The sequence below is a fragment of the Haliotis asinina genome, chromosome 12 (genome assembly GCF_037392515.1).
Source record: "Haliotis asinina isolate JCU_RB_2024 chromosome 12, JCU_Hal_asi_v2, whole genome shotgun sequence".
In the NCBI taxonomy this organism is placed as follows: Eukaryota; Metazoa; Mollusca; class Gastropoda; order Lepetellida; family Haliotidae; genus Haliotis; species Haliotis asinina.
Window position 1 is genome coordinate 50,284,355 of NC_090291.1, and position 25,772 is coordinate 50,310,126.

Below are 25,772 nucleotides of genomic sequence, written 5' to 3' on the forward strand. Positions count from 1 at the left end.
GATGTATAGCCTAGAAACGGTTCTTAGAAATGATAGAACTAAGAGTGTCAAGGCCTTGTCAGTCTGTCCTCTGCCGACCACCATGGACGAGCAAATTGAATCAGCTTTCATCCCTGAAGAGCACACGAGACCACTGGCCGTGATGTCTACTCCATCTCAAATGCCCTTGCCTGTGACGTGGTGTTAGTGGTGTTAGTGGTGGACGAAATGCATGTCGCCTACAGCAGAGTCCGGCTGCCTTTAAACGTCGACGACCGGTGCTCCTGGATATCCTTACATTGTTAACATTGAAGTGTTTTGTTGGAAGATCTGTTGCGTTAAGGAATCGGTGTAATAACGCAGCGTTAATCATGTTCCTATCATCTAAGACTGCGGACTAGTTTGAATTCTTAAAATCTCTACCACAGTCTATCAACAGCATCCTGATTCGCATAAAAGCGGATAGCAACCTACTGCTGAATTTGATCGGGCCTATGGTCTGACACTCTCACAGTCCCTGAACCACATTATTTTCCATACATCCCAGCCTCCCAGCAATGCTAAAGTCCCAAATGAATCAAGTCTAGATTTCCACTGGTTCAGAATCCCTGGTCTCGTCGTGGCTCCTTTTCAATTTATGATAGGTTTGTTGATTGCTATCAAAATTATGATTATCTAAACATTAGTCTAGGTCTGACACGTTTCAACAAGTGTCAACAAATGGATTTCCATGTCGACAATGTGAGTCATTTGAAACAGAATGCATCCCACATTAAAAAACTAAATGTGTTTTTCCATACTGTTAAGAAGATTTGTAAAAACCCAGTTGTATTTGTTTGAAACAACAAGAGTCATCAGAAGATGACATACTAGTATCCACCCGGCCCCCATACATTTGAAAGGACAAATCATCTGACAGTTACTTTATGTTCTTTTAGACTAAATCTGAATTATTTCCATGGAAATCATGAAAAAAATAAATGCCATATATCTGTAAACAGCAAAAGGCACCACTTCAAGACCTGTCTCATATATCTGCCAAGATCTATTGAAAGATATCAAATGGTTTTGGAATTGTGCTCTGGAAATGAAGCCCATCCCTCCATGTTGAGACTAAGTCCGAATTGTTTCCATGGAATGCGGAAAAGATAAAAATGCCAAAACCTTGTAAATAGCAAAAGCCACCACTTTGTGGTCTGCCTCTAATATCTGCCACGTTTTGCTGAAAGATATTAAATAGTTTTCGAGTTGTGCTCCGGAAAACGAGGTCCTTTCCTCTATTTTGAGACGCAGTCCGAATTGTTTCCATGGAAACCTAGAAAATGATAAATCACAAAGACCTGCAAATAGCAAAAGGCACCACTTTGGGGTCTGCCACACATATCTACCAAGTTTTGCTGAAAGATATTAAGACGTTTTCGAGTTGTGCTCCTGAAACGAAACACACCTCTACCTTTGAGACAAAGTCCAAACGTTTCCATGGGAAACCGAGAAAATAAGAAATCACAAAAACACTTTAGGTCCTGACTGATGTATCTACCAAGTTTTGCAGGAAAAATATTCAACGGTTTTTGAGTTATGATCCGGAAACAAACCCACGCCACCATTGGACTAAGACCAAAACGTTCTATGGAAAAAACAACAAACATAAAAATGCCCAAAATCTGTAAATAGTAAAGACCACATGTATAGGTTGGGATTATTGTATCTATCAGTTGTGGTATCAAAATATTCAATGGTTTTTGAGTTATGCTCCGGAAACAGAATGATTACGGACAGAGACGAGGCGTTGACTATATCCCACCGCATTGCATGCCGGGGAGATAAAAACGAAGATTTTACAACTTTTAGAAATTGTTGTTACTAATAGCTTAGGGGTGAATTTACCCAACTGTGGCGGTTGGGTATGCTAGAAGTTAAAGCGTTCGCTCTTCACACCGAGCACCCGGGTTCAATTTCCCATATGGGAAGAAGGTGTGAAGCCCATTTCTGGTGTCCCCCGACAGGAAATTGCTGGAATATCGCTAAGGGCGGCGTAAAACTAAACTCACCAGTCTGAGTAAACTTACCCTCAGTACTTTTCGTTACACTCCACTACTGAGTCGAACAAAACCTTATGGGAGGTCGCGTCAGGTAACCTTTGAGACTGACCAATCAGAACACAGCTTACCAAATCGCGAAAGTGGACACTCGCACATACCTTTTGAACTTTTTATCTCGAAATGGTTTGTAGCCGAACGATTCCGAATGCTATTTCGCGTACTCTCTCTTCCGGGTGATGCACACGACGTACGTACAGCCATGAAAAGTAAGAGTAATGAGAGTAAACAGTCGCTGAAAATAGTGTATTCAAGGATGTTATCTTGCGGAAATATTAGCTAATGGTAACCATGCCAATAGAAACCCCAACGCGTACATACTGCAAGTCAAATAACTGTGTTATATGCGGGTTTTTGTTTGTGGAGAGATCTGTGTCAGTGACCTGAATATTTTGAAAGTCCCACCGATCCCTAAATAGTAGCCATTGTCTGATTGGTTAAATCTGTTTAACCGTCTCGCGTTTGATAGGACGGCCGTTTGTCGCTCAAAGGTTACCTGACGCGACCTTCTACTAGGTTTCGTTAGACTCAATGGTGGAGTGTTTTTTCTTATAAACATATTTATTCCAGAGAATGGATTGGGTACAAGTTATCCCAACTTAGTGAAACCCTCTCCTATATACATTGTACAATGCTGACATGCATGAAGTGAAACAAACTATGTACAGGAATAGATATATATACAAAAGGAGAATAAACATATAAAACAAATAATTATAGGGAATACATCATTTCCTTTCATGAGTAATATTATATCCAATCACTGAACCTTTTAGATTTTAATATATATTTTTGAACTTTAAAAATCTGGATACTATCACGGTACGGAAGATCTGCACTGCCATTTAATAATAAGTGTAGGTTTGCTGGTACTCTATTGCTACAAATTCTGTTAATGTTTTGAAACAGTTGTTGTCTGATATTAGAATATAAAGTACATTTCATAAAATAATGATGAGGGTTTTCACAGGTAAATTTACACTTACATTCAGAGCTCTTTGTAAGACCATTTCTGCAAAGATCATCATTTAATCTACTTTTTGAGCATCTTAGCTGGGTCTGAATTACGTTGAGTTTCCTGTTACCAAATGAGAAATATCCTGGTGCTTTTGACATATGTGAGCTTATATGCGATTTAAAACTTTTAAGTGAGTCTGATTCTCTAACATATAAGGGGAGATTATTCCAAGTTTGTGAAGATGATGGAAAAAACGATTGACTGTAGAGACTTGTGCGGGAATAAGACAGGGAAAGATCACGAATGTTTCTAAGATTATAATTTGTCTTAGATTCAACAGTTTGAGGCAAAAGATCATAAAGGTAGGCTGAAGCCTTCTTGTTGTAGATGTTATAGAATAAAGACAGTTTTCGAAATGTTCTTCTCTCTTTGAACAATTGCCAACCTGTTTCACGTAACAGAGATTCTCTAGTGGCATCCTTTGGTAAACCAGTACCTATCCTCGCGGCCTCAAACTGAACTTTTTCAATTTTATCAGTTAAATCTACCGAACAACCATCCCACAATTCACAAGCATATTCAAGATGTGGTCTTATAAATACAACATAATTTTTATTAAGAGTGTCTCTGTTTAACGTGAACTCTATTTTTCTCATTGATGAAACCATCAAGGACGTTTTCCTCACAATATTTTCAATATGAGCATTCCATTTACAATCAGAAGAAAGTATTACTCCGAGATGTTTGTGAGAGTTTTCGAATCGAACACATTGATTTTGAAATTCAAAATTCAGAACTGCTTTGTTATTCTTAAGACTGAAAAGTAAAGCTTCTGTTTTGTTGGGATTGTATGTCACAAGCCAACGTTTTGCCCAACACGATACAATTTCTAGATTCCTATTGAGAGTATCTTGCATAAGCCTGTGATTGATAGATGAAAATCCCATTGATGTATCATCGGCAAACAAGCGTGCAGCACAGTCTAGTTCATCGGCAATATCATTAACGTATACTATAAACAGAAAGGGGCCGAGGACTGATCCCTGGGGTACCCCCGCTGCAAGAGATTTGGGGTTTGATAATGAACCATTTAAAAACACCTTTTGAGTTCTACCACTGATGTAACACTGAATCCACTTAAGTAATTCTTCACATATGCCGTAGCTAATTAATTTATGCAGTAATCCTCTGTGCCATACTCTGTCAAAGGCCTTTGAAACATCACAAAAAAACATGCAATAGTCTTCACGTCTATCTAGAGCTGAGCAAATATTGTTGTATAGTTCTATTAGCTGATGAGTCGTAGAATGGCCTACTTGGAATCCTGATTGATATTTATATAACAATCTGTTGTCCAGAAAATAATTAGACATATGCTTCATGACAATTCTTTCTAAGATTTTTCCTAAACAACTGATTAATGAAATGGGTCTGTAATTACTACAACTAGATTTATCTCCCTTTTTATAAAGCGACATGACATGGGCTTCCTTCCATCTACTGGGATAGGTACCAGAACATAACGATTTATTAAATAAAAGGCACAATGGTTTACTAATAGAGTCTGCAATACATTTCAATAGTTTATGACTTATACGATCAGGTCCGCTCGCTTTGTTAACACGTAAGCATTTAATAATATCAGCAATTTCACGTTCATCTACCACAATATGACCCAATCTACTAGTTGTACGCAATTCAAGTAAGAGAAGTGGTTTGTCTTTTTCATCGAATTTGCAAATAGATGCAAAGTATGAGTGTAGTGCTTCCGCTTTATCAAAGTCTGAAAATATATCTGGACTCTCGTCGGTATCATTAGATCGTAATGGCGGAATAAGGCTGATAGATCCTGATTCTTTAATTAACCTTCTTAATACTTTCCAATATGAAGGATTGTTTTCTCTACTCATTTCAGATATGAATTCATCAAGGTTCGAAAAATACTGTGTCTTTGCGTAACACTTCATGTTGTTAACTTTATTTCGTTGTTTACGGTATGCCAATTTATCCTCGCATCTATCAGTTCTTCTTGCTTTTTTCCTCAACCTATTACGTTTTCTTGACTCACGTCGTATTTCCGAATTGTACCAGGGTTTGTCATTTGGTCTAATCGTCACTTTTTTAGACGGAACACGTTCCTTAATAAACTTTCCTAGATGATCATAAAATGCATATGTTGCTTCATCTATATCTGTATTGTTTGTTATCACACAATTCCAGTCGGTATTAGTTATGCGTCTATTCAATAACTCATAGTCACCTTTGTTATAACACCATACCTCTCTGGTATAACATAACGACATAGAGGTAGCAGTGTTGATGGCAACCCATGTGCCCCTATGATCGCTTATGTCACTACTGAAATCTATCACACCACTGTCAAACACGTCAACATCGTTACTGATTAATACGGGATCTAATAAAGTTCTGCTTCTTCTTGTCACACGAGTAGGGTCCTCAGTAACATTATACAGTGCCTTTCTGTTCATAATATCTCTCAAATATGAAACTTTGTTCGATAAAAGGTCTTCATTCAGATCACCAATAACTACAAGTTTTGAAGTAAAGTCAAATGAACGTTCTATTGAGTTCTCTAGCCTCTCCCAAAAGGTCGCGTTCGTGCCCGGGGGTCTATAGACTGCACAGAGCATGATTGATTTCTGTGGTAAATGTATTTCTAACCAAATTGTTTCATCAATGCTGTTTTCCAAATCAAAACGTCTTTTAAAACTCAGGTGAGTTTTCACATAGATCATGACGCCTCCACCAAAAGCATTTCGGTCTTTACGTAATGGTTCGTGAAAATTGTCCCATGCTAAATTTGTGTTAATGATCGAGGTATCTAAGTGCGTCTCAGTGAAACAAACAATTTGGTTTTCAGATAGGCATTCGTTCAAGTGACCTAGCTTGTGACGCACGCTTCTCGTATTGAGGTGAACGATTTGTAAAGTCTTGTCTAATGATTGAGTTACATCATGCACAGGGCCAGGATTCAACTCAATGTCACCAGAAAGCATAAGCAACAATAGAAATACAACCAGCACGTTGATGTTACCTAACGACGCTGTGACAAAACATAGAGCACATAATAGAACCCACGCCTTACACTCTAGGCTAAAGATACACAATGATGACCTGAAAAGGCTTGTACAATAAGATAATAGCTTAATACGTGATTTGTAACTTTTGGGCTGGCTCGTTGTATGAGTCCATGAAAAATTCCGATAACAATTCTATGTTGGGTTATATCATTACCCATTCTAATGAAACATTGTACGATACTAGTAACTATTCACTGACGTTGCAATAGCTTAACTAAACTTGATGTATAGGTTAGTTTGGGGGTTGGGCTGAAGGTGATGGGATTAGGCAATGCAGCACTTCGTAGTACAAATATTAAAAGAGTAGTACGTTTGGTATAATAGGCTATGTAACTGTCAGATATAGGACAATTAGGATATTAATTCTTAATAGCAAACAATGCAGAAGATGGATATACACAGCTGGTAAAGCAACGAAAAGAGAGGAACTATGACAAGGTATGATACAATGTAGTTAATCTACAACATATATACAATACAACAAGAATATTCACAATACAAGTGGGATACTCTAATTCACAGTGGTTATGCAGCGGGGAGGTGGTTATACAGAACGATAGTTCCTTATCATCAAAACCGACTGGTGGTAAATACAGCTTAGTCTACTAAATACTGATACTCTTTAGCTTCAATGAACATAGTGGAGGTTATATAAAATGTCAGGATTGTCCAAAATATATACTTATTTAGTCAGTGCATGAAATCCCAAATAATCCGTATGATAAGTCAACGAATATCACAAACTTATCTGCGATACCTATCCAAGTGACAATCACTTTGGAACTCACGGATCGTACCCTCTGGCTGTTCTGCCACAAACATTCTACCGTCTTTTGTCCAAGTGCCAGAGAAACACTTGTTCTTCCACATATCTCTCGACTTCCTGAACAGTACACTTCTAGTCTTGGTTAGGTCCTCATTTATATACACGTTCTTGTATTTCTGTGATAGGCGTCGACGGTGTTTGATCATGTAGTACTTGTTGTAGTGACTCATGAATTTCACTATGATCTGTCGTGTTCTCCCTGTTTTTTTTTTTCACCAACTCTGTGGCATCTGTCTATAGCTGAGATAGGTAAACTATCATCAATGGTATTTAACACATCCATCACCACTTTGTCGATTTCCTCGTATGGGGACTCTGATATGCCAGTAATACGAATGGAGTTTCGCCTACTGTATTGTTGAGTGTTACGGAATACACGGAGACTAAGTTTACTTAGACTGCTAAATTCACAACACCGGCAATGGCTTGTAATTCCATTAATATATTTGGAACTACAAATATCCCTGAATACGTCTTTTGAAAATTATTCAGAGAATATAAAATAGTACAAAAACTACGAATTGTTCTCTTTCTACGTCTCACATGATACACGGATTGATTGTATGTATTCCACATTGAGGAAACCTTTTGTGTCTACATGTTTGTGTCGTGACCACTGATCAGTTGGTCAACAACAAATCTCTGTGAGTAGTTGTGAGTATGTTAATGGAAAGTCGGAGTATGAAGCATATTTCCGCCAAATGACATCATTGATTTTCACACTGTGGCGATACATCCTGGATATGTGTCTCTGTTTCGCTTTCTTGCTTAGGGAACTAGCTGTGGCTTAAGGTACTATGCCTAGATATTTTTTTGTTTTTGCAAATGTGTAATGTCTTTTTAGTACCCTCGGGGTGGCTTGATATACATTGTCATACGTGTACGCTTGGTAAATATGAATTACTGCCTTTGTTTTTATTAAGTGTTATGGTCATTGTCTCTATTTTCAAATCTCCGTGTTTCTGCACACAGTGATTGACAACTGCAGAAAGGTCATCCATAGAAGGGCAATATCCACACCTAACCCCGTCATTCATGTTGCTCGGTCTGAAACTGACTGAAAATATACATCGAAAAACCTAGTTATTTCATATTTTCTATAATTTTTGAGAATAAGTGTACAGAAATTTCCGATCACTGCATATTCCAAATTTCCGATCACTGAATTATGTGTTCATTGTACTCCTGCGATCACTTCACTGAATATCAGGTTTACTTTTAGTACAACTTCTTCAGTTTTCATCTGAATGACTTCCTCTTTTCACAGTGGCTACTACTGGTGATACCTATGAACTCTGTTTGTCATACATAGGAAAAATGGAAATATATTTGACATAAAATCAGTATTTGTCTACTTGAAAAGATATGATCTGCCGATAATCGACGATTGCATTCTTCATGTTTAACCTAGAAACTTGAAACTTTCTATATATCACCATTAGGACATGTGCATTCGTGAAATGTTAATATTTAAACGATATTGTTCGTGTTTACAATGCATGTTTTTGCAGTAGCTCATGATCCAATCCCATACATTACAGAGAGTCGCCGTGTTGTTTATTTAAACATCTCAGAGTGATTAAGTGTTTATTTTATGCCCATAATCAACAGTGCTTTGTACTTTCCTAAGTGTTATCCCAAATATGACATAAGTTAAACAATACAACTGTTTATTTAATGATTACACGAGGTTTTAACTATGTCACTTGCGACAATTACATTAGTTAGTAATCTAATCAAGATGAATGTTTTAATAAGTTGTGAATGGTATCATGACTCAGAATGCTGTGTAAGACGAACAGTAGAATCACAAATATAAACCTAAAGTGTTTTTCTCACTATATATTAAGTCATCTCTTGTTTTCCCAGAACAACCGCGTTAGAGGTTTTTGTTTTGGAGGGACAGGTTTTACTTTTCGTTAGTAAGACCGCTTCCTAGGTTTTACTTTTCCTAGCTTTATATGAACAGTCATTGTTACGTAGCTTCATTAAATGATCATCTACATTGTAATTACCCACCATTGACAGTATACATGTTAGAGAAAACACGCCTCCTCGGTTTTGGTAGACAATGTAAAACCGAAGGGATCGGATTTCTCGACCCCGATGGTTTTACATTGTCTACCAAACCGCGGAGGCGTGTTTTCTCCTATACTTCAAATTAGCTTGGCCCCTGTGACAACAACCCCTCATAGCAGTCACCTTAAGTGTGTTAAGCATTCGTAAAATACTGCCAAGTGTGTCCTCATATCTGTGACCTGCCAATCGAAGAAACTTCATGTACTGTGTCAATCAGTTCGCAAACTGTACTCGACGACCTATTTTCAATTCTCTCATCGCTACGAAAATCAACAGGAGAGTATATGCATGCACACTACCACATTTATTAGAGTTGAAGACAGTAATTCGTCAGCTGTGAGAATGATTAAATCACAATAATTCACCTTTAGGTAATACATTTATTTTAAAAAAAACCTGATCACATGTATAGTGCATTTATCGTTTAAAATATAATATACATAAGTCGTCTTGAAAATGCCTTTCTCAACAAAATCAGTTCCAATCACCCAAGTGCCGGTCACCTATACTCATGTTCTTTCTCATAGAAGCGACACCCATTACAGTTCAGTATTTTAATTTGTATCCATAAATGTTGATGACTGATTAGGCGCAAGCATGTCATGTGACCTAAGTCATCACATCATGTGACAAAGTATACATATTACGTTGTACAAAAATAAACATTTTAACAAAATAATTCTCCCGACGACGAAGTAATCAAAAAATGTTGAAAGACTTGGTTCTAGAGCACAGACATTTGGCGATAACCAGTTATGTGTTGAGACAATAATAAATTCGCATCTTTTTCTGGACTCCGTTTTTACCTCAATAAGTGAGATACGTACAAACAGAAACAAATCCCCAGATAAAAGGTCATGTCTGGAGGACTGGGAGCGAAGTTTGGTAGCCCAAACCAAATGAAAGGATGCTTATGTGTGGTTTTGTTTTCTGTGCAGATGGTGCTCAGAAACGACCTGATTCTAAAATATAATGACGGAAACATTATTACTGTTTATTGATTATGGCTGCTTAAATTCACATTCGGGATGCGTGAAGATGGTATGTTTTGCTCACTCGAAACGAGAATTTCAAACATAGATGCATATTATCTGATTTGAAAGTGCTCATGACGAAATTCGTTTGAGAGACAGTCGAAACTTCACAAACAGAAAGATGTCGGAGAGCATGGTCGTGATGCTAACGGGATTCATTCGGAACTACTTGCCTCTTGCCGTGACACGAGTAGTTACGAAGGACGCGAATGATGTTGAGAAGCGTTGAAAAACTTCATTAATCAGTGAAAGTCTCGATGTGTGATATATTGCGAAGTGGAATTTATACAGATCACTTACATGTTCAAATTCATATCATAGTAACTATTTCTTCATATTTGTTCTCCACACAAGGTTTACACCAAATGTCTAGTGCAGTATTACTGATTCATATCCATGTCATGTAAGCGGATGCTGGGCAGGAGTAACGATGTCTTCCTTGTCAATCGGAACGCATCGTCTGCTTTCATTTGAAATGGTGTGACTAGTGTGTTCCGAAAGAAGCAATCTAGACAAACTGGCTGTCGATCCACGTCCGGAAGGCGGCCACCTCTGTGTAGAGCCCAGCCTGATTGGGCCTGGCGCATTCAAACCCACTAGAGACGATCCCGTACACGACCCACTCGTTGTTGTCCCGACAGATTAAAGGGCTGCCGGAGTCGCCCTGAAACAACGGAAGATGCACAAGCTATGAGGAGGTGCTATGTACACGAAATCGACTGCCGAATGTTTGCAGGTTTGTTTTGTCTTTTGCCACACTCAACAATTTCTAGTTGCAAGGTGGCGTCCAGAGGGTAATCGAGTCCTGACCGGTTAATCCAGTGATTGACGTTGCGAGCACCGATTTTAACAACGAACTAGGGGAATATTGATGCGCATGTAACCAATGTCAGTGAGGCGGTGACCGCTAGGGACCGTTCACTATTTAACGGGGGTGTTGGTGTCATTCACATTGTACATGCTTCTCCATAAAATCATCATCACCTTAGACATAAATTCTGAACGGTCCCTTGTCGCCTCTTATGGCATGCATTCAGGGGCCATTGTAACCCGGATCTTCACGGGTTATTACTCATTGCAAGAGGGTTGTGATATATACTAAGGGAAAAAAATAAGGCTTCACATGATAGCACGCACGTTACACAGCTTGTGAATAAACCTTGCAAAAATACAGAAACTTGTGCTTCAATGAGATACCATGTGTTTTCCTCAGTATATACTAAACTAATCAAATATACTGAGAGAAAGAAATGAAGGACCAGAGGTAAAAGCCAGAGTGCCTTTATCACTGTCCAGTTTCATAACCACAGCGCTATTCATAGCTGGTGATGAAAAGTGGAAACTATGAAAGGAAAGCTTGAACGTCCCTGTTATCTTGCATTCCTTGCTCTCAGTATATATGTGTGCTTGCGCTATTCATAGCTGGTGATGAAAAGTGGAAAATATGAAAGGAAAGCTTGAATGTCCCTATGATCTTGTATTCCTTCCTCTCTGTATATATTTGTACTTGCGCTATTCATAGCTGGTGATGAAAACTGGAAAATATTAAAGGAAAACTTGAATTTTCCTCTGATCCTGTTTCCCTTTCTCTCATATGTATGTGTGTGCGTGCGTGCTTGTACTGCCTGTCTGTATGTTTTCACTATTGTTCTTTTGAAAGTGTAGCCAACAGAGACAACCTGCTCTGAAACATTATGTTCAATCTGTCCTACCCGACAAGCATCCTCTCCGCCTCTAATGCCATTAGCAGCACAAATGATGTTGTTGTCAACTGCTGATGCGGTGGAGGTAAAGGTGTTACGACAATCTTCAGAGTCATACACCTCAAGGTCTACCTCCTGAAGAACGCTGGCAGAAACTCCATTGTCTGCAATACAACGCAACATCATACATATTCCTCACGTGGCTAAAGAGGACAATATATGAAACCAAAACACACGCCGCCGTAGGTATAACATGAAATATAACAGGAAAATATCAGAAATATATTCATACATGTTTTAGTATCACCATCATCTGTTCTAAGGCGCCATAGATTCGTCGGTTCGAATTCTAGATTTGTAAGTGTCAAAGGACAATGTCCTGCATGGTTTTTCAGACATTTGTCACTGATGTGCCATGAAATAAGGAATCTCCAACAGAATTGGTATTAAACTGGATTTTCTAGTTCCTCCACATCACGTGACTGTCATCTTGTTTGGGCAATGTGTAAATGTTGCTCGATGTCAAATTATTTTGTCCAATTTCTATCATTCAAACGGGACATCGTGTTGTGCGGGTTCGAAATTGGCTTTCTGCGGCCGACTTCAGTGCTGTTTCTCTGCACAACTGCTACCAAATATGAAGCTAACGGAATTAGCGCTCACGGAGATAGAAATACAGTGATTTGGGGCGTTTATTTCGTAGTTTTGAATACTGTGATTGCTAAATATTCTGTGACTGTCATTTTTCACTTTTTGAAAAATGATCCGAAAGAGCATTCTTCTGCGTAACATCTGTGAAAAGAAAATGTCGAAATAGACGAGTTTACTGGCGAGTAAATCCTGTGATGTTTACCCCTTGAAAATTTATCAAAGTCAAAATGTACGTTTCTGGTACAAAGTATTGCATGCAAATGAGATGTACGTTTGCGTACGTAACATATTTTATGAAAAACGTCATATACCATTCATCCTGTATTATTTTGTGTCATAAATTGAACTATATTAGCTCAGACAGACATACAGATATGGACACCTCCAATGAAGGCCTCAGCTGGTACATATGTACTATGCAACTGGAGGTATGTACCCCTGGCTTCCCGATGAACCAATGTGAAAGGCGATGTCAACAATGCCGTCGTGGACACTTACAGACAAGGGATCCCCATCCGATCACAGTGCACGTTCTCCCTGTCACCGTCACCTGGGACGAGGGCGCCATTTGAACAGGTTGACGACATTTTGTTGTGATGACACTTTTCTTTAGTTTCAAGACGGCGACATCGAAAACTACAACAGAGACATAGCATATCTTAATTAAGATCGCATCCCTTTCTCTTAGCGAGGGTACTCTTTAAACTTATTTAGAGGCGCGTACTGAAAATATAATCTCTTTCTTAACACCAAGTATATTTCTTTTGGGAAACAGTTTCATAAACGTATTAAGGGGTTAAATTTCCATTTTAAGAGCCCCTGGGCAAGTGACTTTGAGAAAGAAATTTGTCCTGACTTTCCACTTGCTCTCAGAGTTATGACCTAATCATGATGACGTAATTATGACGTAAATGTATTACCATCGACATGATATTTGATGTTAATGTTTAGTGGACTATTTATTGAGAAATAAGAAAGATAACTCTACTTTATTATCATTGTGACATTTAATAGCGACATTTTGAGCAGATATGAAATGAAATTCAAGTGTATATGTAGTTTGAAACCGTAAGCCTTGTAGCCCACGGACAAGTAAGATACCATTATTTGATTGCCCGATATGAAAACTGACTTGTCCTGGGCGTCGGGCGATGTGATTTTTGAACCCCGAAGCCGCTTCGTTTCACAAAGCTCTCGCAAGCCCAAGATCTGTTCTCATAACATTTCCCATGTTACAGAATAGTAATTACGAATGTCACGAGAAAAGTTACGAAATTTTAGGCTTACGAGAGTTTTGTGAAACGTGGCCCTGGTATCAAGAGTTCCTCCCAAATCCTATGTCTGAGAAAATTCGCAGAAATACCACTTAACACTCACAGAACTATTTCTATATGTAGTTTCCTCAATCTCAGATAAGATTTGTTTCAGCAAGTATAAGGTAGTCTGGGAAAGCTGTAAAATGTTTATGAAAACGACCCAAAGTGCACCACACGGTGTTTTACTCGGCCCTTGCACAAAAATACTGTTTGCTCGAAGAGCAAGGGGTCCGTGAAAATCCATGTTAGGACTGATCTTCAGTAACCCATGCCAGGGGATCGAATGGTCAATCTTGCAGACTTGACTGACACTTGTTATCGTAACCCAGTTGCGTATTACTATGCTCGGGTTGTTTATCAGTGGATTGTGTGGTTCAGACATTATTTATAGACCACCGCCTTTTAGCTGGAATATTGGTTAGCGAACTGAACTCACTTACTCACTCGAAGAGCAGATTCCTAATCAAGCTAATAGCGATTTTAACAACATCCACGATAATATGGTGTTTTTTTTAGCCTTTGTGGATTGGCGTGCAGCAACATATCGTATTTTCCCCCGACACCCAGGGCGAAACAGCAACGTTACTCACAAAGTAAGGATCCAGAGACGAAGTTGGGATGTGTAACAAATTCCTCTACCTCCATCACCTCCATGTTGGGATTACGAGAGTTGTAGCTGGCACTGCCCACAGTACTAGAACAGTGCTTGCCTACCTCTACCTGCACAGAACTAGCTTGAAGGCCCCTGAAACAAAGCAGCTCTAAATGACTGAACTGGGCTTAACGCCGGTTTGAGAACATAATTATTTTCATGTATGAAGCATTTCTGTTCTGGTAGTCCTCGACTGGTTCACATGCCCTCGTGTCATTGTGAGGACTAAAGAATTTGTTTTGGAAAAACTATAAAAGCTTTGAGATGACCCCCGACTTGAAACGCTTCACAGTACAATGTATGATAGAACTGTGATACAGTGTATCATATTGTACTGTGACGCATCTAAAGTCGGGGTCATTTTGTACCGTGAATCTTCAATCCTGGCAGTGACACGAGGGCCTGTGGACTGGTTGTCGAGGCACGCCCTGATCAGCAGAATGCCAGAACACGTGGTTGTTTGACGCCACACTCAGCACTCTTCCAGCTAAATGGCGGCGGTCTGTAAATAATCAAGTCTGGACCAGACAATCCAGTGATCAACAGCGTAAGCATGGGATACCGTGTGTCTACCAAGTTACCGAGCTTGACCACAGTAAGACATGCACGTTACGCTGAAGACCGATTCTAACCCGGATCTCCACGGGTACAGTCCCTCAGTGAAAGCTCTACTTACACCACACAGTGTGCCGCGGTAATCACTTTGTTGTCTCCAATCAGAGTTCCCCCGCAGGAGGCGGATCCGAACCGACGCACACCTACAATAAAGGGGTACTTGCAGGGTGGGTCCACGTCCGTTCCACCCACAATGCGACTGGTCAAACAGGCCTCCTCTGGAACAGGAACAACAAACATAATCACCGAATACACATTTGTCTGTACTACTGCTACTGCTGCTGCTACTACTACTACTACTACTGCTGCTGCTGCTGCTGCTGCTGCTGCTGCTACTGCTACTACTACTACTGCTACTACTACTGCTACTGCTATTACTACTACTACTGTTATCACCACACTACTACTACTACTACTACTACTACTACTACTACTACTACTGCTCGCCCTCCTCTCCTCCCACTACTGCTACTGCTGCTTCTGCTTCTGCTGCTACTACTACTACTACTACTACTACTGCTGCTGCTGCTGCTGCTACTACTACTACTACTACTACTACTGCTGCTGCTGCTACTGCTACTACTACTACTGCTACTACTACTACTACTATTACTACTACTACTGTTACCACCACACTACTACTACTACTACTGCTCGCCCTCCTCTCCTCCCACTACTGCTACTGCTGCTGCTGCTACTACTACTACTACTACTACTACTGCTGCTGCTCCTACCTCATCTACAACACCCTCCCCCAGTCTTCTTTTATGAATTTACTGTTCATGTTTTTTAACCATTAGTTTAAGCATGTCGAGATGTTTTTCACAGGTGAGGAAAAACATCTACAAACCTCTACAATCTACAGCTACATTTCTTCACTATTTCACTTTTTGTGGGGCCATATGCCCCACCCTCGTCCAACCCCTTCAACAGTTCGTCCATCACTTACGTGGGCAGATCTGTGAGTCTTCAGCGTTGCAAGCCTTTTCAAAGGTTGCTCCAGTGCCAGATCCCTCGCACGGCAGTCCGTTGATTGGTGGCGGTTCAGTGCACGTGCGTGTCCTCGTGACGTTTTGTCGTCCCCCTCCACAAGGTGTCGTGCACTCAGTTACAGCGACATCCACCCAAGGTGACCATCCACCGTTCTGAACCTCTGAAGATGGTTAAATCATTTATTCTCAATCACATTTCGTTAGCATCACATCGGTATCCAGGTACTCCCCCCCACCCTCCATCTCTGTTTCTGCAGTGCAATCCTGTATATGTAGAATACATTCACATCAATGTACTCAGGTACTGAATCTGATGTATCGAGCTTACAGTTGTCCCGAAGTTAAGTTTTGGACTCTGCATATTCGTATTTAGCCATCATCTTGTGACAGTGTCGAGTGAGTGAGTAGTGTTTAACGCCGCTTTTGGCAATACTGAATACAACAGCGTGTTGTGTCGAACATTGGATTATTCGAAAGTATTTAGTCCCTTCAACGTTTTCGTTGCTGAAATTTGTTCAAATATTCACGATGTCGTCAGTAGTTGCCACCTTCCTCGCTTGCTGAATTATGCAAACGGCCATTATAAAGCACTGGTACTAAGGTGTAAAGAATATCACAGCGGGGAACACCAGACATGGGTTCCACACATTTTGCCCGCGTGGGGAATCGAACCCAGAACGCCGGCGTCGCCGACAGAACGCCTTAATCCCCAAGCTACCCCACCGCCCCGGCAAGTTGAAGCTATGCTCAACTGTTTTATGAAATTTGAATATAACCCCAAAACCTTTTCATTTTGGGAAATTATTTTCGTGAACATTTCGAGCCGTCCTTGCTCTTCAGTGGTGCATTCACGTAATCATCGTGGCTATTTTATTATTTTTAGTCCAGTGGTATCTGATCTGATATTGAGAATTTCGACCATTGATCAAACTTATTCCAATAATCCGATCGTTGTCGGAAAATGAAGAAAACGTTAGTTTGTTCATATCTCATTGGAACGTCAGCAATTTGAATCAGCTAGAATATTGGAAGTTTATTACAAAAAAAATAATAAAAAAAAACCAAAACAAAACGAAAACATACCACCCCCCTCCCCCCACCCCAAAACAGAAAGATGTTACAAGGTGCATTACAATGCCATGCAGTTATCTCTGCAAAAACTGATTCTTTCTCACATGATGTCAACATATTATCACTCTACCGATCTACAATACGTTTCAGATATTGCACAGAAATATATCGAACAACGACCTTTATACCGGACATGGGAAAAAGTAACAGTATTGTTTATACTCACGACTACATTCTGCTGTGTTACAGATCAAGGTTGTATTCCGTTCGGCATCACCGTCGCAAAGAGCGCCATTGTTAGACGGGGGTGGACTGTTACACGACCTACGGTCAGTCCTGATTTGGGTACCACCGCCACAAGACACCGAGCAAGTGCTAGTCGATGACGTACTCCATTCACTCCACATCCCATCAACTGACACAAACAACAAAACCAACAGATGATAATAAAAGGCGCTTTGTTTTCCCTCGATCACTGGATGTCAATCTCAGTGGCGCATCGTTTTATCAATTTTATCAGTTCTCAGGGGATCATACTACTCTTGCAGTCATTTAGGAGCTCAAAGTTAATATGGTAGATTTTATTAAGTGTAATGATGTATTGACTTGAAAACACTCATCCTTAACCAGGAATTCTCCACATAACCATGCTCCGGCCAACAACACAAAACCCTCAAGATCGACCATATCGAATTCCCACCCTATAGCCATAACTAACAAAACAAAACTCTCACCATCCACCCTATCAACACCCCACCCAATATTTGCCATAACTAACAGCACAAACCCCTCAACATCGACCCTATCAACTTCCCACCCAATAGCCATAAATAACAACACAAAACTCTCACCATCCACCCTATCAACACCCCACCTAATATTTGCCATAACTAACAACACAAAACCCTCAACATCGACCCTATCAACTTCCCACCCAATAGCCATAACCAACAACACAAAACTCTCACCATCGACCTTATCAACACCCCACCCAATATTTGCCATAACTAACAACACAAAACCCTCAACATCGACCCTATCAACACCCCACCGCACAGCCATAACTAACAACACAAAACCCTCAACATCGACTCTATCAACACCCCACCGTATAGCCATAACTAACAACACAAAACCCTCAACATCGGCTCTATCAACACCCCACCGTATAGCCATACCTAACAGCACAAAACCCTCAACATCGACTCTATCAACTTCCCACCCAATAGCCATAACTAGCAACACAAAACCCTCAACATCGACCCCATCAACTTCCCACCCAATAGCCATAACTAACAACACAAAACCCTCAACATCGACTCTATTAACACCCCACCGTATAGCCATAACTAACAACACAAAACCCTCAACATCGACCCTATCAACTTCCCACCCAATAGCCATAACTAACAACACAAAACCCTCAACATCGACCCTATCAACTTCCCACCCAATAGCCATAACTAACAACACAAAACTCTCACCATCGACCTTATCAACACCCCACCCAATGGCCATAACTAACAACACAAAACCTTTATTATTGACCCTTACGCAATTTCAGCCCGATACATATCATTGAATAATAAATCTAATGTCATAGTCAGTTAACTATAGACACAATGCAGCCCGTGATCAACCAAATCCTCCCCACTGACATGAACTCCATCATCAACAAGAGCCCATCAAACGATATGAAACTGATCTCTGTTATCAGCTGTCACCAACCTTAACCCCAACCCAACAACGACAGACCCACCCATTAGCGTCGCTGTCTACCTGTACCTACTTGGACATCCTTGTTCATTGCAGGTCCTAATGACGTCAAGTGTCGACGATCCAACACAGTCCTGTCCCCCAGGTGACGGGGCGGGGTTGTTGCATGAACGTGTCCTACGGTATAGCATCTGTCCGCCCCCACATGTAGCATTGCAGGTCGTCACGGCAACCTCGGCTCCCCAAGGTCCCCAATTACCGTCATCTGGAACACACACACAGTCACAGTTACACGTTACTACACGTCAGCCCATTCAACGATCTGACAGATCAAGGAAGCTCGACGTCACGATTGTGTTGCTAAGTAATGCTATTTTGACAATTTAGCGCTCGAATCTACAACAAGATACTCTCCCGACAACAACGTATATCCACCACGGCCAAGCCAGCAACAGCACCACAAACATTGACCTCAGCCCGATATCAACCACTCCACACAACATTAGCCCTAGCCATTCAACATTGACCTTAGCCTCTTAACAACTTCCATCTAACATTAGTCCTCACCAACAATACAAATCATTCAACATTGACCTTAGCCTCTTTACAACTTCCATCTAACATTAGTCCTCACCAACAATACAAACCATTCAGCATTGACCTTAGCCTCTTAACAACTTCCATCTAACATTAGTCTTCACCAACAATACAAATCATTCAACATTGACCTTAGCCTCTTAACAACTTCCATCTAACATTAGTCCTCACCAACAATACAAATCACTCAGCATTGACTTTAGCCTCTTAACAACTTCCATCTAACATTAGTCCTCACCAACAATACAAATTATTCAACATTGTCCTTAGCCTCTTAACAACTTCCATCTAACATTAGTCCTCACCAACAATACAAATTATTCAACATTGACCTTAGCCTCTTAACAACTTCCATCTAACATTAGTCCTCACCAACAATACAAATCATTCAGCATTGACATTAGCCTGTTAACAACTTCCATCTAACATTAGTCCTCATCAACAATACAAATCATTCAACATTGACATTAACCTCTTAACAACTTCCATCAAACATTAGTCCTCACCAACAATACAAATCATTCAGCATTGACTTTAGCCTCTTAACAACTTCCATCTAACATTAGTCCTCACCAACAATACAAATCATTCAACATTGACTTTAGTCTCTTAACAACTTCCATCTAACATTAGTCCTCACCAACAATACAAATCATTCAACATTGACTTTAGCCTCTTAACAACTTCCATCTAACATTAGTCCTCACCAACAATACAAACCATTCAGCATTGACCTTAGCCTGTTAACAACTTCCATCTAACATTAGTCCTCACCAACAATACAAATCATTCAACATTGACTTTAGCCTCTTAACAACTTCCATCTAACATTAGTCCTCACCAACAATACAAACCATTCAGCATTGACCTTAGCCTGTTAACAACTTCCATCTAACATTAGTCCTCACCAACAATACAAACCATTCAGCATTGACTTTAGCCTCTTAACAACTTCCATCTAACATTAGTGCTCACCAACAATACAAACCATTCAGCATTGACCTTAGCCTCTTAACAACTTCCATCTAACATAAGTCCTCACCAACAATACAAATCATTCAACATTGACCTTAGCCTCTTTACAACTTCCATCTAACATAAGTCCTCACCAACAATACAAATCATTCAGCATTGACTTTAGCCCCTTAACAACTTCCATCTAACATTAGTCCTCACCAACAATACAAATCATTCAGCATTGACCTTAGCCTCTTAACAACTTCCATCTAACATTAGTCCTCACCAACAATACAAATCATTCAACATTGACCTTAGCCTCTTAACAACTTCCATCTAACATTAGTTCTCACCAACAATACAAATCATTCAGCATTGACATTAGCCTGTTAACAACTTCCAGCTAACATTAGTCCTCACCAACAACAAATCATTCAGTATTGACTGTAGCTCCTTATAAACCTCCACCCAACACTAGCCCTAAATAACACTCATTTAACACTGACTTTAGCTCCTCACCACCTCGATACTCAACATCAGCGCTCACCAACAATACAAATCATTTACTATTGACGTTAGCTCCTCAACAACTTCCACCCAGCATTACTCCTAGACAACACAGCTGATTCAGCATTGACCTTAGCCTCTTAAATCTTCCACTCAACATTAGCCCTAAATAACACAACTCATTCAACACTGGCCTTAGATATTCAACAACTCGCCAGTCGACATCAGCCCTCACTAATAACACACAATGTACGTACTTGGACATCCTTGGAAACCCTTATTATTGACCCTTACTCAATTTCAGCCCGATACATATCATTGAATAATAAATCTAATGTCATAGTCAGTTAACTATAGACACAATGCAGCCCGTGATCAACCAAATCCTCCCCACTGACATGAACTCCATCATCAACAAGAGCCCATCAAACGATATGAAACTGATCTCTGTTATCAGCTGTCACCAACCTTAACCCCAACCCAACAACGACAGACCCACCCATCAGCGTCGCTGACTACCTGTACCTACTTGGACATCCTTGTTCATTGCAGGCCCTGCTGACATCAAGTGTCGACGATCCAACACAGTCCTGTCCCCCAGGTGACGGGGCGGGGTTGTTGCATGAACGTGTCCTACGGTATAGCATCTGTCCGCCCCCACATGTAGCATTGCAGGTCGTCACGGCAACCTCGGCTCCCCAAGGTCCCCAGTTACCATCATCTGGAACACACGCACAGTCAGTGTCAGAATGTCACATGCACACTCAGGCTAATCTTCTGCTACATTCCGGGGTGATGGGGTAGCCTAGTGGTTAAAGCGTCCGCTCGTCACGCCGAAGATTCGGGGTCGATCTTCTGCATGGGTACAATGTGTGAAGCCAATTTCTGGTGTTCCCTACCGTGATGTTCCAGGAATATATGACTAATAGCGGCCTAAAACTAAACTCGGGTGGCTAAGTAGTCTAAGGCGTCGCAGTTCGATGTTCGACTCCCGGTTTACTTCTATCATGTATCTACGATTGTCGGAACCATAGTGATAAATAAACTCTCACAAAAAATTCTGTATTTTAGAGATTTTAATCTTTAGTTTTAGGACGACACAACATTTTTATTATTTAAGGCAGAAGTCAGAAATTTGGCAGAGTAATAACCAAGATGGACATGTTTAAAACTGGCATTTCAAAGGTCATCTCACAGACACCACTTTGTCACCAGGGGGCGCCTTTCGCAGTATCGCAAATGAGCACTACGAGCTGCATTCATTGCACGGAATTTCCACGGACAAGAACGGATACGACGCCGGATTCTCTCCTGGGGAATGGCTCTCCACTCCTGCAGTGCAGCGGTTAGCTGTTGCAGCGTTTGTGGCGGCGGCTGACGTACGTATCGTTCCAGAGTATTCCACAAGTGTTCAGTAGGGTTGATGTCTGGTGATTTAGAGGGCCGTGGCAAGACATTGACATAATCGGGAGGTGAGGCTATAACACGTCGTTGATGTAACGTTGGGCTGTCAAATCTGTCCACGTGTCGGACGCAGATGGGCGCAAAACGTTCATAACGTCTCCTATAGTCTTCCGTCGTGACGTTGCAAAAGAAACGTGATTCATCAGAAAACCAGGTGAGCCTCCAGTTTTGTAAAGTCCACACCCTTACGCTGTTGCACCACCTGAGTCGTAGGTGTCGATGTAGAGGGCGTAGTACAGGTCCAAAAACTGGTCTGCAGGCACGTAAACTCGTTCTTTCAGAAAGTTCCTAATCGTTTGAGCTGACACACTCTTCAAACCTGGTATTTGTGTGGCAGTCACGGTTGGTAGGGCATGTCGATTACGCAGGTGATGGACACGGCTGCACTGATCTTGAAGCCCCTGTCGTGATTCTTGGCCTTACACTTCTCGTTGATGGCGATCGTTGTTCGAATTCAAGTTGTTGCAGCGGCTTCAAAGTCGGGATATCGTTGTTTTGTGAACATTTAGGTGCCGTGTAACAGTTCCAAAACTTTCTCCGGCTTGAAGACGACCAATGGGGAGATTTCGGTCGGCAGCACTCAGTCGTGGCGACAAATGAATGAATAAAATACGAGAGCACATGGACTTTTATACACCTTTACATTAACTGCCATTTTGATGATTAGTACTTGCATTTGTGTTTTTGGTGCGAAGTCACTAAGGTCATTTCATTGAGTGAGTGAGTGAGTTTAGTTTTACGGCGCACTTAGCAATATTACAGCTATGTGGCGGCGGTCTGTAAATAACTGAGTCTACACCAGACAATTCAGTGCTCAACAACATGAGCATCGATCTGCACAATTGGGAACCCATGACATGTGTGAACCAAGTCAGCGAGCCTGACCACCCGATCCCGTTAGTCGCCTCTTACGACAAGCATAGTTGCCGTTTATGGCAAGCATGGGTTGCTAAAGGCATATTCTACCCCGGGACCTTCACCGATTCATGCGTTGAGACAAAATAAGCTATAAAATACACTTTGTGTTTGGAGGCAATAACTTTATTCAAACGAATTTTTAATATCTGAGGACAGGGGTTGCGTTTCTCTCTTGACATAGTTTATTTGAGACCTGCATCACCTCCGGCATGAAGTTCACCGCCCTAATCTAAATGGTGTATTTACAAAGCAGCACTCGCTGACTCTTTACGTTCGAGTAAGAATTAAACATCTGTTACTCTGCTCTGTAGATGAGTAGTGAGTGAGTTTAGTTTTACGTCGCATTTAGTAATATTCCAGCTATATGGCAGCAGTCTGTAAATAATCGCGTCTGGACCAGACTGTCCAGTGATCAACAGCATGAACATCGATCTGCGCAACTGGGAACCGATAACGTGTGAACCAAGTCAGCTATACGATATTCATGGATTATTGAAGGCCAATATTCTAACCCGGATTTTCACGGATCTGGTGACAAGTAACTTATGTGGGTCTCAGTTGGCACATGTCATTGTTTCCCAGTTGTGTAAATCGACTGGATTGTGTTGCCCAAAGATTATTAACAGACCGTATCACATGACTGGAGAATTGCTGGGTGCGGTGTGAAACAAAACCTAGGAAACAACAGAAACTCAATGACAAATAGTTATTTTACCACATCACACTTGACTATTTACTGGTCGCCGTGACTGCTACATGTAGCTGTACACAAACAAGTATAAACTTACTAATACAAGCTTGAGTATTGCAAATGTCGGTCCTCGTTCCGGTTGCCTGTCCCTCGCAAGTCAATCCTCCGTTAGCAGGGCTCGGGTTGTTACATTCCCGGCTCAACGAGAAGACCTCCGTACCCCCACCACACGTGGCGGTACACCCGGAAATCAGCGTCTCGCTCCATGCACTCCATCCGCCATTAACTGGCTCGCCTTGAAGTATACATCATACAGAGATAATCAAATGGGCAGATCTGGTAGCTATCTGGACCCCAAACATCCAATGTGCTATTGGCAGACACACATATATTTTTCCCACAACAAGATTCATATGTAACCATTGATTATCCGTTGATTATCAATATATCTGTGTTTAAGACGATGAAGTAGATCGAGTTAAAGGTTGCTGTGAATGATGTCTAGGTTAAATCAGCTTGGATTTCAGATGTCCTCGACCAGGATGTGTCGTATCTCATGGTATAACCAATACCCTCAACCAATACCCTCAACCAATACCCTCAACCAATATCCTCGACGTCGATGATTCACTCACTTCTTACTAAATCTTTAACCGTAATGTAATGGCAATATCGTTATCTCTGAATACATTCTTTTATTGCATGTCACAGCACGCCAGAGCATTGTGTGAAAATAAACAGAACTAAAGGATCAAGTCTAATATATCCAACCTGTGTAGCTACGTGTTGGTTAACTAAATGATCTTGAGATATATATCCAACCTGTGTAGCTACGTGTTGGTTAACTAAATGATCTTGAGATATATATCCAACCTGTGTAGCTACGTGTTGGTTAACTAAATGATCTTGAGATATATATCCAACCCGTGTAGCTACGTGTTGGTTAACTAAAGGATCAGGAGATACAGATCCAGCTTGTGCACGTGTTGGTTAACTAGATAATTCTATGATATATATCCAGCTTGTACACGTGTCAGTTAACATTTCTACCCTAAACGTGGGCGTACAGAAGATTACAACATCATTATCACATACTCGCATACAACACAACCAGTGACAGCGAATAGCATGACAAGCTGTGGGTTATAACACTATATCTTACGTATACGTGCAGGATTACTAGAGGATGGGTCGTACACTATACCTTACTTGTAGATGATTGCAAGCGGGCGGGTTAAGCACTATATATCACTTGTAAATGCAGGATTACAAGAGGGTGACTTGTAAATGCAGGATTACAAGAGGGTGGGTTATACACTATATCTTACTTGTAGATGCAGGACTACAAGAGGGTGGGTTATAAGTCCTTGAAGGGCATTTAGAAGTGAAATACATAGGGATGAAGATTTTATGGATATCAACTTCTTTATTATGAGAACATAGCGTTTCGGAGTTAATTCTTACTCCTTCATCAGGTCATCAGGTGAAGGAGTAAGCATTAACTCCGAAACGTTGTGTTCTCATATAAAGAAGTTGATATCCACAAAATCTTCATCCCCAGGGTGTGTTATACACAAAATCTTACTTGTAAATGCAGGATTACAAGAGGGTGGGTTATGCACTATGTATCACTTGTCAATGCAGGATTACAAGAGTGTGGGTTATACACTAAATCTTACTTGTAAATGCATCATTACAAGAGGGTGGGTTATACACTATATATCACTTGTAAATGCATCATTACAAGAGGGTGGGTAATACACTATATATCACTTCTCAATGCAGGATTACAAGAGGGTGGGTTATGCACTATATCTCACTTGTCAATGCAGGATTACAAGAGGGT

The 25,772-nt window shown here is 40.7% G+C and overlaps 1 protein-coding gene across 2 annotated transcripts in view; it reads right to left on the bottom strand.

Moving 5' to 3' along the window:
* Positions 1 to 9,327: 9,327 nt before the first annotated feature.
* The window catches only part of LOC137258069 (hemicentin-1-like), a 48,774-nt gene continuing 32,329 nt past the window's right edge, over positions 9,328 to 25,772 (bottom strand). Inside the window, exons 3-12 of one of the 2 annotated variants that reach the window (XM_067795621.1) lie at positions 24,024 to 24,221; positions 21,383 to 21,574; positions 18,866 to 19,057; positions 17,303 to 17,491; positions 15,963 to 16,166; positions 15,075 to 15,231; positions 14,337 to 14,491; positions 12,929 to 13,066; positions 11,789 to 11,943; positions 9,328 to 10,740 (exon numbers count right to left, since the gene is read on the bottom strand). In XM_067795621.1, coding sequence (XP_067651722.1) covers positions 10,585 to 10,740; positions 11,789 to 11,943; positions 12,929 to 13,066; positions 14,337 to 14,491; positions 15,075 to 15,231; positions 15,963 to 16,166; positions 17,303 to 17,491; positions 18,866 to 19,057; positions 21,383 to 21,574; positions 24,024 to 24,221 — 1,736 coding nt within the window. In that variant the 3' untranslated portion in view covers positions 9,328 to 10,584. The remainder of the gene's footprint in view (positions 10,741 to 11,788; positions 11,944 to 12,928; positions 13,067 to 14,336; positions 14,492 to 15,074; positions 15,232 to 15,962; positions 16,167 to 17,302; positions 17,492 to 18,865; positions 19,058 to 21,382; positions 21,575 to 24,023; positions 24,222 to 25,772) is intronic. The other variant, XM_067795620.1, reaches the window with a different exon arrangement.